Source organism: Coccinella septempunctata, chromosome 9 (assembly GCF_907165205.1).
Source record: "Coccinella septempunctata chromosome 9, icCocSept1.1, whole genome shotgun sequence".
Lineage (NCBI taxonomy): Eukaryota > Metazoa > Arthropoda > Insecta > Coleoptera > Coccinellidae > Coccinella > Coccinella septempunctata.
The window spans coordinates 3985487-4000294 of NC_058197.1; the positions used below are offsets into that span (position 1 = coordinate 3985487).

General features: G+C 35.2%; 1 protein-coding gene across 1 annotated transcript; it reads right to left on the reverse strand.

Moving 5' to 3' along the window:
• Positions 1–12271: 12271 nt before the first annotated feature.
• On the reverse strand, positions 12272–12847 carry LOC123320613. The gene is made up of 2 exons (XM_044907974.1): positions 12712–12847; positions 12272–12651 (listed from the first exon to the last, which is right to left on the reverse strand). Exons 1-2 carry the CDS (start codon positions 12785–12787, stop codon positions 12410–12412), a joined length of 318 nt encoding a protein of 105 aa, XP_044763909.1. The 5' UTR covers positions 12788–12847; the 3' UTR covers positions 12272–12409.
• Between the last annotated feature and the right edge of the window lie 1961 nt (positions 12848–14808).

The following is a 14808-nucleotide window of genomic DNA, read 5'->3' on the forward strand; positions in this document are numbered from 1 at the left end:
CGATAATAAACATTTCATGTTGGGAACACTGTGACAATTGTACGCGCAGGCTCTGTAAGTCGGCTTTGACAAGATCCCATGGGAGACAGCCATTGGATGGGATGTCAAGCGTCAAGCAGGTTGTAGTCGAGAGATCGAGAATAAAAGAAATTCAAAAGTTGATCTTATTATTAAACCAAGAATCCATAATTAACATGGTGTCAGGTGTGAGGTCGAGATGGTCGAGGAGGACCTATTCCATGGCCTCCTCGATCTCCAGATTTCAACCCGCTAGATTATTTCTTATGGGGAAAATTGAAGGATATGGTATATTCTGAAGAAATCCAGTCAAGAGAACAGCTGATGAACAGAATAATCAACTGTTGCGATATTTTGAGAAATAATGGCGATATGATTCGGAAGGCTGTATCCAATTTGAAAATTCGGCCAGAGAAATGTCTACTAGCTAATGATTTTCATTTCGAACCACTTTTGAAATAACGTTGACTCAGCAATTCATTCGTTCCTATTCTTATTTTTATTAGGTACTTTTTACTGTATTTTAGTTTTTTTCATTTGTTATTGTTTCGCTATTGAAGTGCTAATTAAAGCTCTCAACTTTTTTGTAAATTTTCTACTAATACTTTCGCATTTTATATTCAAACATGAGATTTTCAGTTCTCTTCATGGTGAAAAATTCAATTTTTCGAACTTTATCCAATTTCAAAAATTCATAAGGAAATTAATCGTTGATGTGACAACTTTGAGTGATACCAAAATTGAAGCATAATTTAGCTTCTTCTTAAAAATCGAATCAATTATTTGTAATTCGAAATACAAAGTGTTTTTTTTAACCCTGAACACTCTAAATGAAGAGTAATGAATCCGACCCTGGAATAATGGAATAATTGATATCTTTGTAACTCAACCTCATGTAACGATACTTGATGTTTTAAATAAAAATCAAGCCTCGTTTTAAACGTCCGTTTCCCTAAATTTTCCAGTTGAAGCAATGCAACACCGTCTGATGGAGATTTCGGTTTTAATATAGTTATTCCGTTGATTTTGGAAATACTTTTAAGATCCTGAAAAATTTAATTCAAATTCCGTAAAATTGAAATTTCCATCAGTAATCCGCCGTAATAATCCAAAACAAAAAAAAAAGTGTCTTTCTGCATATTTTTTTTAACAAGTTCTAGTAGTATCAACAAGTTCTTTCGGTTATAGGGATTTCTAAGGCTTGAAAAGGTTTCTCAGCTGAAAGAAATATAGTTTAGTTTGTTTGATGAGAAATTTGTGTTGTGATAGTGGCTTAGGATTTAAAAGAGAGAATGACATGGTGACAAAAAAAAAGTGATTCAAAGATGTCAGATATGATGGAAGAAAAATTTGTAATATGATATTAAAACTGATGAAAATTGTACAGCTTTGATAAAGTTTGAGATTCAAAGCAACATCTGAAACCATTCACATCGAATATTAAGTGTCTGAATGTAAAATAAGGAATATTGGTAATTACAAATCACGTAGACTTCGCTTAACGTGAATAAACTAAAGAAGATTGAGTGCTTTGCAAAAGTGTATGGAGCAGTACTGAATACTGGAGTTGGTCAGAAAGGAGATATAAACCGATTTCAAGCGAATAACCTGGTCATCATTGGTAATTGCCAACAATAACTAACTGCATTCAAGCGCTTTTGGTCATTGTTGGTTATAATATCGTAACGTCATGAACTAGCCCTTCAACGTCATCATTTTGGACCGCTGATAACCGGAGATAACCATACTCGAGAGCTGGGTTAAAGTTTTGGTTATTGGAGAAGTGAGGTTATAAGAAGAAAAAGTAAATAAACAAGAACCCTCTTTGGTTAGAATTATAGAGGGTACCACTACCATGTGCCTTGTGCCACGTTTATTTCTCATTTGGTTGTAACATACACAAGGGTGAGTACCACAAAAATACCGTGAGTAACGTGAGTTGAAAATTCAAAAAATGGAAAATTATAGTTACCAAATAGTACTTAATATAGAAGGTGAAGATAAGACGATTATTGTTCCTGATATGGGGACTGCCCAACTTTTATTGAATGGTAAATATTTTATTGGACGTAAATATGTAATATTCTAACACTGTTGGTATTTTGTTTTTCAAGATTCTGATGCAGCTAGAGAATTTTTTTATTCTCAGCAATCCCAGCAGGCATCGAATTTTCAAGAAGAGCTTGCAGAGAATTTGGAGAGTGAGGGTATGTTGAAATAATAAAATTATGAATAATTATCGAATTTATATCAAAATGAAATTTTTCTTTATTTATAGCTTTTCAAACAGAAGGAGATGAGAAGAATCTTTTTTCTGATGAGGAAGGTGTTATTTGGAATAAGAAAAAACCTACGGACAATGACATCGCCGCCACACATCTCCTGTTGAGATTGCGAGACGATAAAAAGGAGCAATTCAATAATAAGAAAAATAATAAGAGGCAGTTATGGTCTGCAATAGCTGAAGAGCTCATGAAAAATAAATTTATGTTGGGGGCAAATGGCGGTGAAAGATGTCGCCAAAAATTGGCCAATTTAACGAAGTCGTATTTAAAATATATACGAAACCAAAAACCACAGGGGCAGCATACATGGAGAATCCTCCATTTTTTGAGGAAATCCACTCAATTTTAGGTTAGTATTCATCACTAAGAGATTTTGAAATTTTCTGATTTTTAATTTTGCATTGAATAGTGTTTAGGCGAGAAGCATAAAAGGCAACCAGAATATTTAGTGGACAGCTTCGAGAATGAGCCCATGCCAGAGGCGCCTATGCCCATGCAAGAAGCGCCAATAATGGACGAGGGCGCTTCTTGCAGCTACAGCAGTATAGCTGAACCGTCCATCACTGACCGCTTTAAAAACCTGAGGGATACTCCTACTTCGAGAACCAATAAAGGGGATCTGGTTTTACAGGAGTTAAGGAGCCACCAGGCGAAGCAGAAGAGGCAGTTTGATGTCCTTGCTGCTCACTTGAAGAAAACAGAGGAGTAGAGGGAGAAGCTCCTGAATATTATGGAACAATTTTTTACTAGAAAGAGGAAGAGGCAGGAAGAAGATTCTGATGGAGAATGAATTGGCCTTTTCCTCTTTCTGAATAAAAATTTATGTATATTTTTAAGTTATTACATTACATTACATCAAAAACTGTTTGCGATTACATCTCTTTTCACCCTACCCTCTTACTGATCTTCCTCTTGATAATTCAATATTCTATCAGCACTTTCTATGGGAGCCTCTTCATCCCATAAGTCCTTATTAATCAAACAAAAATTATGGAGAACACAGCTTGCTGTGATGATTTCAACCGTTTTACATATATTATACACATTAATATATTGGAGTCGTCTCCATCTTCCCTTCAATAATCCAAAGGCATGTTCGATCTTCACTCTGTCTGCATTCAACATATGATTATGTTTTTTTTTTGTTTCCTTTATAAGATCTCATGAGCCAACTTCTCAGTCCGAAGGCACTGTCCCCTATTAGATGATATAGTGAAGAATTTTGAAACACCCAGAAATTATTAATTTTATTATTATCCATAGTTTGAATAATATTAATGTGTAATTTATTCCTATTCACATCAACTTATTCAAGACATACTTGATATTAAAAGGCTTACTGATTTCTATAGCAGTTGCCAGAGCAATAACTGAAATAATTCATACACGGAAATTGTTGGAGGTTTCTGTCAATTCTGCATGATTAAGTAAGTGCCTTAAGTATAGATGGCGTTCATGCAGTAGGTTGCATGACATTCAGTTTTGTCTATGTCGGAAGTAGAAGAAGAACAGTTGTTAAGTTAGGTCACAACACTCACAGGGGGAATTAATAAATCTGTTATTAAAAGTGTTTTACTCAATCAATTAACTAGCGATTCACGATCTCATCAAGAGGTTATGGGCCCAGGAGGCGTACCGAGTTAATTGAGGAATAAGAGAAGTCACGGAATAACTGCGGAATTAGCAGGAAGGAAAAAGTTTGGTTAGGAACAGCACGAGGTTGAAAATTCTGGACACCAAAATGGTGGAAAAAGGGCTAAATCACAATGTAAAACCTTTTGACGGAAATGCCTTCTCAAAGTGGCAATTCAGAATGAAATTACTGCTGGAACAGCATGAAGTTTTGGATGTTTTAGATACTCCACGACCTGATTGTGAGGGTGGATACTCTTAAAACTGATGAGACGGTTTTTAACAAAGTTTATTTAAAGATATATTAACACACTGGTGAATAATACAAAATGGCTGATGGTCGCTTGAAACTATTAATAGTGAGAGTAGCCTTTATCTATTCGCATTCCCGACAGAACTGGCTTCTGCACCATTAATAGCACGTGTACCTAACTTAGTTGCGCTTGCGCATTAGGCCGAACATAATATTAGTTGTCAGCAGGTTGCTTTATAGAAGTGGACTGGTCCCAAATCAACTTTGGCCAGCATTCTTACTTCAACACCCCCTCCCAAACTGAGGACCTGACAACTCATCAACAGAAAACTGAAAGTTCCATTTAACTGACTTCGATAAACTAAGAAATATAGAATATATATAAAGTATACAATAGATAATAGTATTTTATTTGAATTTATATAAATCAAGCCTTAAACCTACAACAGGATTGTCAGTGGAACCATACAGAGCTGTTGCTGTGAGGCAATGGAATAGGGTTCCTTATAGCGAACCAACTGTCCAATATTTGGTATGGTATCAATACATTGTGTCCAGGGACCGGAGACCCTTCCCACAAGTGATATTATACCATCATATCAACTGAAACTGATCAACAGATACATATGCCATAATGCATGCATATCACATAGTAGATCAACATATAAATGACATGACTGATCACATACATAGTATGTTCCATCATATCAGACTAACATGATTAATTCATTACACACATGTGGTCAGAATTTTGGATTTCGCATCTATCATTTCCAGGGACCGGAGACCCTTCCAAATCAAGACACTAGTATTCGTAAGAGTATGTATCCAGGGACCGGAGACCCTTCCTACATGACTCAAATGAACACTTCAACATGTATATTCATCAAAGTATATCTCCAGGGACCGAAGACCCTTCCAATATAACTCGAACAAATATACAACAAATTTTGAGTATTATCAGATTATGTTTCCAGGAACGAAGAACCTTTCCACAATATACAGATAAAACACTCAACAGACATATTACCAAAGTACCTAAGGGATCGAAGATCCTTTCAAGATACTAAGATAAACAACAGAATTCATTATCAGAGTATGTTTTAGATCGAAGATCATTTATAACACTACTCAGATAAGGTATACATAATGACTGAAAAGAAAAAATTAATATTACTTATGAAATGTTTGATCAAACAGAGCATGTTTTGAGTTTGTCGTTGACTTTTCTCATTTTCTTCCTATAATATTGAATCATTATGACTTATTACTTGGTTATCATCTTATGCTTGGATTGGATATTTTCATGCAAATCAAACCTCATAGAATACAAGGTGATCACGAAACTTAGTGAGCTTTGCTGCATTCAATGGTTTTGTTAGAATGTCAGCAATCTGATCATTGGTATTGATCTTCACAATATTAATTTTCTTATCTCTTACGTGTTGACGAATCAATAAATATTTACGTTCCACATACTTCAAGCGGCTTTTACTTGTGCTAGCCAGACAGTTACGTCTTGCTGCTTCATTGCCTTCATATACATTAACTGGAAATGCTCTGAGACCCACAGTCTCTTCTAATAATTGTGCTAAAAATAGAATTTCATTAGTAGCATGAGTAAGTGCAATAAATTCCGCTTCTGCTGAACTTTGTGCTATTGTTGATTGAAGTTTTGAGCACCATACAACAGGATTACCAAATGCAAAAATCACAAAGCCTGTTGTCGACTTTTGACCACACTTATCAACTGAAAAATCTGCATCACAATAACATGACAAAATTGGAGATCCTACTGTGAATTTTAGACCTAACTGACTTGTACCTTTCAAATACCTGAAAACTCTTTTAACTAATGTCCAAAGATACTGCTGTGGATTAGCTTGGAATCTAGCCAAATAACCTACGGCAAAGGATATATCAGGTCTTGTGAACGTACATAAATACAGTAGGGAACCTATAGCTTTCTTATACGGAAACTCTGCTTCATTCGTTACTTCCGGAACTTTATGATTTCCTTGAGGAACTAAAGGAGTGTCAACTGAATTTGAGTTTTCCATTCGAAATTCTTTCAACATTTCATTAACAAACTGTGTTTGATGAAGAAACAACTGATTTTCTGATCTAGTGATTTCCAAACCAAGAAATTTTGTAGGAAAGCCAAATTGTTTTACGTTAAAACGTGACTTCAACATATTCACATTTTCCTGAATAAGGTTTCTACAACTACCTGTAATTAATAGATCATCAACATATACTAAAATCAAAATGATATTACTATCTTCCTTTTTCTTATATAAACATGGTTCTCGTAAATTTGATTCAAAACCAGAATCCTTCAGAAAATTATCAAGTGTCATAAACCAACATTTCGGTGCTATAGATAATCCATAAAGAGCTTTTCGTAACTTCAATATTACCTTTGATTTATCAAGATTGATTCCTTCAGGAACACTTACATATTTTGGTCGATCAATTTCACCATGAAGAAATGCTGTTTTGACGTCCAACTGTTCAATATGCCAATTCCTAGAAACTGATAATGCAAATAATAATTTAACAACTGATAGAGCTGGTGTAGGGGATGCAGTTTCCTCAGGAGTATACTTTTCAGTATCTTTGCATCCTACAACAACTAAACGAGCCTTACACACACCATTGTCCTTAACTGTAAATACCCATTTCAACGGAATACTTTTCATACCTTGTTTTCTTTCCACAATTTCCCAAACTTCATGTTGGTTTATAGCTTCAAGTTCAGACTGAATGGCAGTAATCCATTTACTACTTTCTGAACATGTCATTGCTTCCAGATATGTTTGAGGTGTTTTACTTGTCTGATAGATTTTTGTATCATATACAAAACCAAATGGATTCAAAATTGTGGCATTAACTGAAATTTGCGGCATATCAAGTCCACTGGTTTCATTGCCATCAAAATCATCTAGCTGGGATATTTCTCCATATTCTATCTCATTATTTATCTGAGAGCTAACTGAAACATTTTCTAACATATTTGTAGCACTTATTTTATCAACAGAATTGTTGGAGCTACTCTGTACTGGACTTGTAGTTCTTACAGAATCAGAGTTTCGTTCAACTGATTTCATTTCAACAGGATTGTTTGCAACTGATGCAACAGAATTGCCAGTAGGTGGCACAACAGATATGTCCGTAATGGACGCAACAGAATTGCCTACAGAGGGCGTAACAGAAACGTTCTCACTGGACTCAACAGATTCAGACGAAACTGTTAATTCATCACTTGGGACTGATAACTTTGATTCATATGACTTGTAGGTCAAGTCTTCATTTATTAGAACATTACAAGATGTAATAGTCTTACAGGTTTTAGGATCATACAACAAATAGCCAGTATCGGTATATCCTATTAAAAACATTGTGCTAGATCTTGCATTCAACTTTTTACCTTTTGGAACATTTTCATTTCTAACTTCTGCCTGTGAACCGAAAATTCTTATATTTTGCAGATCGGCTTGTTTTCCATAGAGTTTTTCATATGGAGTCAAAAAATCTAATGATGAATGAGGCGTACGATTGTATAGATAGCAAGCAGTCGAAAATGCAAAACCCCAGAAAGTATTTGGAAAGCCTGATTCAAATAACAAGGCTCTAGCCCTTTCTTGGAGTGTTCTATTGAACCTTTCAGCAGTTCCATTATGCTCATGTTGATAAGGTTCTGCTAACTGAATTTGAATACCAAACTGATCGAGTACTTGTTGACAAGATTCGCTGATGAACTCTGTTCCATTATCACAACGTAATTTTCTGAATTGACCAGGACTAGGAAATAATGACTGAAGATAGTTCAAAGCAGACTTCAAAAACTTGAAAGTTTCAGACTTTTGTTTCATCAGGAAAATTTGTGCATATCTTGAATAATCATCTAGAACAATTAAAATATACTTTTTCTTAGTGTAATGTGTTGGCGGATTGACAGTTAATAGATCTGAATGAAGAATTTCACAAGCTCTAGTGGCTCGATCTCTTTCTTTTGCACATGTTTTTCTGGTCATTTTTGCTTTAGAACAAATTGTACAATTACCAGTACTGAGATTATACGTGAGTTCTTTAACTCCTTGAACAACATTAGGTAATTTTCCTAAGTAAGAAGATGATATATGACCCATTCTACGATGCCACATACTACCTTCCTGAGCCAACATTTTTAACTGATTACGAGTAAATCTTTTACGTAATTTTCGTGTTTCTCTTCTACTATTATTGACTTTCTTATTGGGTTTGATAACTGAGAGTTTCATTTTAAAACTAGAATTATCTTTCGAACTTAACTGTTTATTCATACTTTCTACTTTATTTACATTAATTTTGTTGATACTACTTGTATCACCAGGATTGACTCTTGCTGAGATTCGATAAACGCCATCCGATACAAAGAGCAAGGAGATCTTTCTTCTCAATTTTCTAGATAAAATAAATCCATTATTAGCATTTAGCACAAGACTTGTCCCAAACTGAATATTAAATGCACGGACACTGAGAATATTATCCCTTACTTCGGGGACATACTGAACATTAGCTAGATGTACAATGTGCGAACTTTTTCCAAACTGTACTAGTAATGGAAGTGTTCCCTGACCCATTGACATAGTGCTTTCAGTTTCCGATGCCAAAACAACAGATATCGGCTCTTTATAAGCCTGATAGTTCAACAAAATATTCTGTACATTCACTACATGGTGAGATGCACCAGAATCAACTAGAAATGTTGCAAACATACTGAAATTATTCAAATCGAACAATGACTTACTAGATTTTTGATCTTTCAGTTTCCTACAGTCCTTCTTTTCGTGTCCCTTCTTATGGCAGTAAAAGCAGAATCTCTCTGTGTTCACACATGTGTTTGACTTGTGGAACATCAAACCACATTTTCTGCAACTTGCGTCACGCTTTTCAGCTGGTGTCATTTTCTTTATTTTCTCCAACTGATCCAGTGTGTAAGGACTCTTTTCTGCCCTTTTTTCTTTAAAATAAGGAGACCTCTTTGCTGGATATTTCTCTTTCTTGGAACTATCCCTGTTTGTTCGATCAGACCTATTCTCTAAACAAAAATCACAACAATTATTATCATCTCTCTTACCACATTTGATGCAGAGCACTGAAACTGAATTAGGATTAGCAAAAGTACATTCTCCAATGGGATCGTCAATACAAAAAGAGCATACAGTATACACTTCATTGATCTCAGTATTGAGATTCTCACCCGTAATACCAAAACACTCGGAACAAATATCCAAACTATCATTTGATTCATTCTTATACATACTGTTTTCTGCTTCCTTGAAATATTGGCTATTCGCCACCTCCAGAAAGGCATTCTTTACGAACTCGTACGTCCTCGTTTCCTCTGGTAGTGTAGCCATTGTGGTGAAAAACGCCAAGAAACCATTAGCATCCTTGATTTTATGTAGAAAATATCCCACTATGATCTTCGGGTCCAACGGAAAGCCCAGTTCCTTGAATTCTTGAACTCCTTTTTCGAATTGTGATACGAAGTTCACCGGGTTCATCTTCGGGTAAAATGTGATTTTTCCAAAATTGTCCAAAACTTCCACCATTTTTTGAACATCATTTTTGCCGAACATTTGGATAAGTTTCTTGAAGGCTTCAGCTGCCGATTCTTCGCTTTCTATTACAGCTCTGGGAGCGTGTTGCAAAGATGCTTCCAAGTATTGTAGCACTTGAGCGTTGTACATGTTTTTTTCTTCTACGCTCATGTTACACTCTGGTCCACCCATGTTGTGCAGTAAAAATTGGGATCTTCCTAGGGCCCTAATGTCACGCTCGACTCTTTGTTTCCATGAGCGGAAATTGGAATGACCCCTCAGCTTGTCGCTGTTCTCAAATTGAGGTATTATGAAGGTGGGTATATTGACCTTCTCCACAGATGGTTCCGTTATTGTGCTTCCTGATGAGGTTGCCGGAGGATTCAAGTTGTTTATTTGCTCTGCCAACATCTTCACGAAATTGGTGTTGGTGAGCATTGCAAAAATATTTTCTGGTACTCCCATCGTTGACCTTTCGCTCGCATCGGATTGGTCCATCTCGATCATCTCTTCTTGATTGAACATGCTTGTTGTTGAACACGTGGTCGTCTAGTCTTCTGTTTAACACGTGGTCTTCTAGTCTTCTGTTTAACACGTGGTCTTCTAGTCTTCTGTTTGTTAATTAATACGCACGCACATACACACAAGCGCTGCTACCATGTGAGGGTGGATACTCTTAAAACTGATGAGACGGTTTTTAACAAAGTTTATTTAAAGATATATTAACACACTGGTGAATAATACAAAATGGCTGATGGTCGCTTGAAACTATTAATAGTGAGAGTAGCCTTTATCTATTCGCATTCCCGACAGAACTGGCTTCTGCACCATTAATAGCACGTGTACCTAACTTAGTTGCGCTTGCGCATTAGGCCGAACATAATATTAGTTGTCAGCAGGTTGCTTTATAGAAGTGGACTGGTCCCAAATCAACTTTGGCCAGCAGTTCTTACTTCAACACTGATGAATCAAAAGCGACTGAATTATCAAAATGGAAAAAAGATGATGTAAAGGCAAGATCGCTGATTGTACAGTGTTTATCAGATAATATTTTGGAAGAGCATACGTTAATTCTCTCAAAGAATCCCAAAATCCTAGCCAATCAGGGCAAAGCTATCTCGTTTGTCGTTTTCCCTACGCAATGCACCCGATATTGACGTGTGTGAATCGAAAAACGAATGTTGTGTTATGAATTGACAGCTTTCAGCTGATACTGCTGATAGCTTAACCTACAAAGAAAGATCTTTGCTACAAAGCTCAACTTGTAATAATTATTATTCTGTCTCTGATATTAGTGTTCTGTGTTGTAATCCACTGATTAATATGAAGTATATTATTCAAATATTATTCAAACATGGATAATAATAATAATATTGGAAGTATAGTATTGTACAAATTTCTCCGTTCGTTCCTCATGTGGATGAATATGAATATTCTTTGATAGTTAAGGTGGTGCGAAACTTTACACGTTGATTAAATATGATATAAAATTTGGTTAATATTAAAATGTAATAAAAAATACGGAATTGGGTAAACTTCATAATTACCTGAACTTATTATGCCATTTTAGTTAATATTAAAAAGATGTTGAAAATTGTATCCACTTCAAGGAAGATGTATGCTTTGAATACTAAGGGCCTGTTCCGATATTGCTGGTTTTACTGGCAGGCAATCGAATAACAATAGAACTCGAACGACTTGGCCAATAGGCATCGTCTCTGAAATACTGACAGTACTGTTCAGGAATATCGGAACAGACGGTAAAATATAACTATAAATCTAAGTCATATCATTGAGTATTAAACCCACTACACACTAATACTCAATGGTCATATTCAAAATTGAGTAGAAAAAAATAACTAATGTTATCAGACAATTTAATGTCTATTCAAAATAAGAATTAACTTTCTAGGGATATTTTTCTACAGAACTCGTAGGCAATGTAACTTCATAATTGCTTCTTCAATTTTTTTCTGTATCAAAAACTTTGAAGAATTGGCTTACACAAAGAGATACAAAAATTTTCTCACTCAAATCTTTTCATAGATGCTCTTGAGAATGAAAATGGGAGGACATAGGGAATAACAGAAACATCCAGGTTAAAAAGTTATCATTCTTTATTTTCTACACTGAACAATAGAATATCCGAGAAGTACGAGTCAATTGACTAAAAACATTTACTTGTTTCACAAAACAAAAATCTGTATAACCCATGGGAAGCAACAGTGCATGTACAATAGCATCATTCTCCAAGTTGCATTCACAAACTTACTACAAGACTAGAGTATGACCATGCTCATAGAGCATACTCCGAGGAAGACATACATACATTTGTGAACGCTTTGAGTAATCAGAGCTTACTCGGAGAAAGTTTGTGTGCGTAACACAAGTGAACACTACAAACAAACAAAATGTATTCAGAATGGATATAAATTAAGCAATCTTATACATTTCTTTAGCATAGTTAGATAAACCAAAATCAAAATAAAACCACATTGACCTACATGAATGAAATTATATTTCCCAATCACCCAAAAAAAAACAAATTCATGCGTTTAACTCGAAATTTATATTTAGTGGATTAGACTCATTCACGTCCAAGGCGACGATAATATATTCTCCAAGTCTTTCCCTCAATGACCTAAAAAAATTTGGATCGTGTGATCCAAACGATTAGAAATCAAAAAGGATACAGGGAACCCAACATTGTTCTCATATTTCACTAAAACAATAGTCAATTGATAATTCCTCATGTTGGTTCCATGAATGCCACCAATACAAATAATTTTTGGGAATTCCCTCGGCTTTCTTTCCATAGTCTTGTTCATGAAAGCTATAGCAAAATCTTCAATTTGTGGCTGAGGGTCACTTTCTCCTGATAAAAATATGACAAGCAGGTATTAAATCAGAATCAAATTAGTGTATAAAAAAATACCTATCTGCTTGAATAAGAAAACAGTGTTTTCATCTTGACTGTTCAATTCTTCCACTTTTAAGGCTGTTGCTGTCATATCATCTGCATTTCGCTGTTTGTTTATGTTATATTTTCGAATGATATATGAGAGATCTCCTTTTGTTAAAATATTCATTCATTCTCTCTAATTTTTCTTCATTCATGAAACTTGCATCTTCAAGAACTCTTTCCTTAGTTACTCCGTAAACAAGTTTGTTTGCAAGAAGTTCCTGCTAAGTATTGGAGAGACGTTTAGATCAAAGTTCAGGACCGCCACTTCTGAAATAAAATGAATGAACAAATGTAATGTGATGCTATAAAAATGTTACCAGAACTGTTAATTTTTGACTTTGATGGACATAATCCAGATATCTTAATGCTGCCTCCCTTCTTCATATTTCGATGGCTAGATGGACTCACATATCCTAAAAATGATATATGTATTAAAATTTCATGATTGTGATTCGGCTCTTCAAAAACTAACCTATAGTATTACTACGATTGCAGTTACAATAAATATATTCTTCAGCAGAATCAGTTTTAACTGCTCGTTCTAAAATGTAATCTACATTCCTGTTGGAAAGAGATCTCCAAGCCTCAAAATCTTCCTTGTTTGCAAAATGATGGCTAGACTGTTGGATTACCAAAGAATGCGTCTGCTCCAAATGATCTATCAAATTTTCGTGGGATCCAAATGATATTTTATCCTCATCAGAGCAAAGTGGGCATTAACCATGCTATGTTTTTTTTCCCCCAAGAGCTTGGCTATGCATTTTTTTTTAGGTGCACTGGAAAATTGTTTGGTATACCAATTGTTTTCCACATAGGTGACAAACTAAAAACAAATAAAACATAAGCAGAAAAATATATAAAAGTTCGAACTCACTTTTGCTGGTCCATGTGTAATGTTGTTCTCTTGAAATTCAGCAATCAAAATTGCTTTGTCCAGTCGATTGGTAAGTAAATGTCACAATTTGTGTTTTTGCCAATTTCAATAATTAACTCAACGTTATTCAATAACCACTCTGAATTCAGAAGAATAATCACAAGAGCGCCGAGAGAGCGGGAAAATATTTGTTGACATAGAAAGAGACAACTGTCTTCTGCTCTTTCAATCTGTTAGCTTTTCCCTGATTGGCCAGGATTTTGGGATTCTTTGAGAGAATTAACGTATGCTTTTTGGAAGCAGTAAAGACAAAATGCACTGCAGGAGATATCATGAGAAGTTTGGAAAATACATATTCCAAGAAAGGTATTTCAACTCAAGTAATGCATCAGAAAAAGCCAAGAGGCCTTAGGTACACAGAGGGAACCCCATTAAGAACATTTCTGTCAGAATTTGAGAATACGATCTGTGAGTTAAAGGCAGCAGCTGGAAAAATTGATGAGGCTGAACTCATATTGCAGTTACTTTCAACAATGCCTGAATCTTATCAAGTGTTACCACAGCAATTGACGTAATGTTTTGTCAAAACCAGAATGCTATTGACTTGGATTTTGTGAAAAACAAACTACTGATGGAAGAAGCAAGACAGACAAAAAATTAGACAAGAAGAAAACCCAGGAATGGCATTCAATTCAAGAAATTTCAGAGGTAAAGAAAATTGGAGGAAACCTGGAACGTGTAGAGGTGGAAGCAGAGACAGTTCGAAGATGGAAAAGAAATCGGGGAATAGAAATACAGAAAACTTTCCTTTCAAATGTTATTTATGTCAAAAAGTTGGCCATAAGCGAGCGGAATGTCCCAAAAACCAAGGAAAAGGAGGTGGATATAATGGAAAATTTCAAAGAAAAATAATTGTCAGAGTACACAGGAAGATGAGGAAGGACATGTCTCATTTTTCACAAGTGAATTCTCAGTGGGTACCATGAATGAAACAAATATAACTTTTGTTGTAGACAGTGGAACAACAAATCACTTGATTGAAGAAGATATAGGTAGATATTTACTGAGTACCAGTAATATTCAACAAAGGATAAACGTTGCAAAAGAAGGACAAACAATTAAAGCATCAAAACGGGGAAATCTATAATTACAAACGAAGACTGGAAGAACGGTAACGATCAAGGATGTATGGG